We start from the raw sequence: 4,212 nt of genomic DNA, 5'->3' as shown, positions 1-4,212 counted from the left end.
CAGGCCACAGAGGATGATGACCACGGCCAGCCAGCCATCCAGGCGGCCCAGGCGGAAGGTGGCATCCAGGCCCGTTGGGCGGACAATGACAGGGCAGGAGGCAGCGCAGTCCTGGCAGGAGCAGGGCGCCGAGCCATTGCCCTCAGAGGCATCGCAGGGGGTGAGCTCAGCACTCAGGGGCTGCATCCCAGCCCCGGGTGTCTGGCCAGACTCCATGAGGTGGAAAGTGATGTCCAGGGGGGCCAGGCCATTGCCTGTGTCGCCCTGGAAGTTGAGCCAGCGCTGGGCGTTGCAGAGGGCCGAGCCATACACGCCACACATGGTCCCCACAGCCAGCGTGGCAGCTGCGGGGATGCGCACCCGGCTGCAGGACTCATAGGTGCGCTCGGCAAAGGCGCGCTGGTAGAAGGCCTCATAGGCCACCACAGCCCGCTTATCTGGCCCACCTTGTGCCACCACACGTGTCACGTTGATGAAAAGGCTCTGGTCGGGGCTGCAGGTGTTGTGGCAGTGCAGGCTCACGAAGTTGTCAGCACAGGCAGGGCAGCGGGTGAGCAGCGCCTTGGTGAGTGCCATGCTGGACCTCAGGGACAGCAGCTGTGCGGCAGAGCAGCAGGCACGAGTGGAGTGAGGGCCACGGTACAGGCGAGGGCAGATGCTCCGCAGCAGGGCCAGGTGCTCACCCTCCAGTAGCTGTGCTGGTGTGTTGGACAAGCAGGACACGTTGGACAGGGTGGCCAGGCTCCCTGACAGTTCCGGGTTCTTTCCGCACTCTCCATAGAAGGCGCAGGTGTCTGCTGCATGAATAGGTGTATACAGCTCGCCCAGGGCCTGGGGGGGGGGGAGGGGAAGCAAAGTCATCCTGTATCACCCTGAGCCCCTAGACCTGGAGGATGTGCAGCAGGGAGGACAACACAAGTTGCGGAAAGGGTCTGAGCAGGGGTGGGCATCCAGAGTCCAGAAGGGTCCCCAGGAAAATGCTGAGGCAACACCAAGGGACAGATAGCCATGCTAGCCAGGCCTTCATCCTGAGAATGGCCAGTCGAGCAAAGCTAGGTGGAGGCCAAGTGGTGGTACAGTGTATAAAGCGTTAGACTCTCAAGCATGGGGTCCTGAATTTGATCCCTGGCATGTACTAGATTGATATTCTGGTTCTCTCTCCCAGATAGATAGGTAGACAGATAGATAGACAGATAGATATATAGATAGATGGATAGCCAGAGCTTGAAAAATAAGTAATCTTGGGCTGGGGAAACAGCATAGTGGTTCTGCAAAGATTCACATGTTTGAAGCTCCAAGGTCCCAGATTCAGTCCTCAGCACTATCATAAGCCACAGCTGATCCATGCTCATTATGTATTTCTCTCTTATTAAAATAAAATAATTAGGGAGTCGGGCAGTAGCACAGCAGGTTAAGCACAGGTCATGCAAAGCACCAAGGACCGGCGTAAGAATTCCAGTTCGAGCCCTCAGCTCCCCACCTGCAGGGGAGTCGCTTCACAAGTGGTGAAGCAGGTCTGCAAGTGTTTCTTTCTCTCCCCATCTCTGTCTTCCCATCCTCTCTCGATTTCTCTATGTCCTATCCAACAATGATGACAAGAATAATAACTACAACAATAAAAAAACAACAAGGGCAACAAAAGGGAATAAATAAATATTTTTAAAAATAAAATAAAGTAAATATGCTGGCTGGGTAGTGGTACATCCAGTTGAGAGGACATGTTACAATATGCAAAGACCCAGGCTCAAGCCCCTAGTCTCTAACTGCAGTGAGGAAGCTTAGGAGTGGTAAAGCAGTGCTGCAGGTGTCTCTCTGTCTCTTTCCCTATCTCCCCCTCCCCTTAAATTTCTGCCTCTATTCAAAAAAGAGAGAACAAAATAAAGGAAAAAAGAAAGGAGGAAAAAAGAGAGAAAGAAGAAAGAACTGTTTTAAATTTTTCTAAATAATAAAATAAATGTAATTTTTTTTTTAAAAAAAAAAAAAAGCAAATCCAGGGGAATCCTCAAAATAGCTACTTTGGTTTAGTGTATTGCACCAAAGTAAAAGACTCTGGGGTAAGGAGGGAGGGTTTAGGTCCTGGAACATGATGGCAGAGGAGGACTTGGTGAGGTTTGAACTATTAATATGGGAAGCTGAAAAATGTTAAATATGTACAAACTACTGTATTTTGCTGTTTACTATAAGCCATTAAACCCCTCCAATAGAGAAAAAAATTCTGGGCACCAGGCCCACATGGTGTGAAGCTCAGGGACCGGCCTAAGGATCTGGTTCAAGCCTCCAGCTCCCCACCTGCAGGGGGGTCCCTTCACAGGCGGTGGAGCAGGTCTGCAGATGTCTATCTTTCTCTCGCCCACTCTGACTTCCCCTCCTCTCTCCATTTCTCTCTGTCTTATCTAAAAACGACGACAATAATAACCACAACAAGGGCAACAAAAGGGAAAAAAATAGCTTCCAAGAGCAGTGGATTCATGGTGCTCCAGGCACCATGCTCCAGAGATAGATAACCCTGGAGGCAAAAAAAAAAAAAAAAATTCTTCAAGTACTAAAAAGAATGCTACTTTTGAGGGCTTCGTGGTGGCACACCTGGCAGAGTACATACATTACGGTGAACAAAGACCTGTGTTCAAGCCACCAGACCCCACCTTCAAGGGGAAGGTTCACGAGTGGTGAAACAGGGTTACGGTCTTTCTTTCTCCATCTCTCTATATCTTCCCCTTGACTCTCAGTTTCTCTGTTTCTATCTAAATAAATAACCTAAAATTTAAAAAAAATAAGTAAAAATAGCTTCCTTGGATAGAGTGCTACTTAGCTTCAGTGCTGTGGTCTCTTTTTGCCTTCTTTATCACTATCATAAATAAAATAAGAGAATAATAATAACTGAAAACAAGCCAGAATGAGGTCTGTAGGGGTCTGGCTCTGAGGTGTCCTGTGAAACGATGTACCTGAAATTGCTGAGATGCCAGGCTGCACACCAAGCCCTAAACTCAGGACCCATCTGGGAGTTTCAGCGCACAACCTCCCCTGCCTTACCTGCTCGGCCAAAAGCCTACACCTGCCCCCAGATTAGCAGGTGAGGCAAGAACACCCCAGGCAAACTTCTCCAGGCAAAAATCCTCTGAGGGTGATTCCCCCCAGAAGCTATCACCACCAGTATCTCCAGAACTAGACCCACTTCCACATCCCACCTGCCAGCTCAAGGCATGGCATCCACATCAGATGGGGTCCAACTGCCCCCCACCACCAAACCCATGTCACAACCTCATGGCTCAGAGACATGGCAGGCCAGGACCTTCTGACCACATCCCTCCACTAGGGACTGGGGATCTCACATCTGTCCAGATATCAGTCCCCTTAAATCAGCTCCCAGCCTAGTACCCAGTTGCCCTACCCCCTCCAATGGCCCAACCCAGACAGGGGACAGTGGGGATGGACCAGGTGCCAGGGCTCACCGAGCGCAAGAGCAAGACCCAGAGGAGCCAGGTCCTCAGGTTGTCCTCCGCCATCTCAGAGGGTCAGAGAGGAACCAACAGGTCCAGAGGCAGCCAGGAGCTGGCTACAGGGGTTGGAGAGTAAGGCAGACTCCCAAAAGGGCTGGCCTGGCCTGGCCTGACTGCACTGGGGCCAATAGGGCCTCGCCGCGGGGCTCCCCCAGTTAATGATCCACCCAGCTCTCCTCCCTCCACCCAAGGGACAGCCTCCCACGTCAGTCTCCCCATGCAGGATCTGGGATACCCCCTCCACCCACCTCCCAGAGGGCTTCAACCTCTCATCTCCCTGCACCCCCCACTGTCCACCCTGGTCCAGCCTCACAACCCCACCCAGACACCCCAGTGTCCCTAGCGCCCCTCAGGGATTAGATCAGCTCTTGCTGTGACGCACCCTTGCACTGTCATCCTTAGCAACTGTAGTTAATTAATATTAACAGCCTGATAAGAGGAGACAGTTGGGGTGGAGTGACGCAGTGACAGAAGTCTCCTCCAGGTAGAACTGGGGTGACCAGGCCCTCAGGATCTGATAGCAGAAACCCCAGATGGAAATGCCATACATAGCCCTGCTCTGCTCATTCTGCTCTCCTACCCTTTCTTCCTTCCTCAATCCCCGCCTCCCCCACCACCATCTGCTGAGGAGCAGTGTCACTGGGAACCCCGGGTGAAGCCACCCAGCCCTACTAGGGCCCAGGTGCATGAAGCCCCAGGTGCGCACCTCCCACTT

At 52.3% G+C, this 4,212-nt stretch overlaps 1 protein-coding gene across 1 annotated transcript in view; it reads right to left on the bottom strand.

Moving 5' to 3' along the window:
* The window catches only part of NPC1L1 (NPC1 like intracellular cholesterol transporter 1), a 15,206-nt gene extending 11,658 nt beyond the window's left edge, over nucleotides 1-3,548 (bottom strand). Inside the window, exons 1-2 of the mRNA XM_060171001.1 lie at nucleotides 3,450-3,548; nucleotides 6-831 (exon numbers count right to left, since the gene is read on the bottom strand). Coding sequence (XP_060026984.1) covers nucleotides 6-831; nucleotides 3,450-3,503 — 880 coding nt within the window. The 5' untranslated portion in view covers nucleotides 3,504-3,548. The remainder of the gene's footprint in view (nucleotides 1-5; nucleotides 832-3,449) is intronic.
* Nucleotides 3,549-4,212: the final 664 nt, after the last annotated feature.

The sequence above is a fragment of the Erinaceus europaeus genome, chromosome 14 (genome assembly GCF_950295315.1).
Source record: "Erinaceus europaeus chromosome 14, mEriEur2.1, whole genome shotgun sequence".
NCBI classification, from domain to species: domain Eukaryota; kingdom Metazoa; phylum Chordata; class Mammalia; order Eulipotyphla; family Erinaceidae; genus Erinaceus; species Erinaceus europaeus.
Note: the sequence above shows the minus strand (reverse complement) of the source record. Positions and strands in the feature narration are given on the sequence as shown.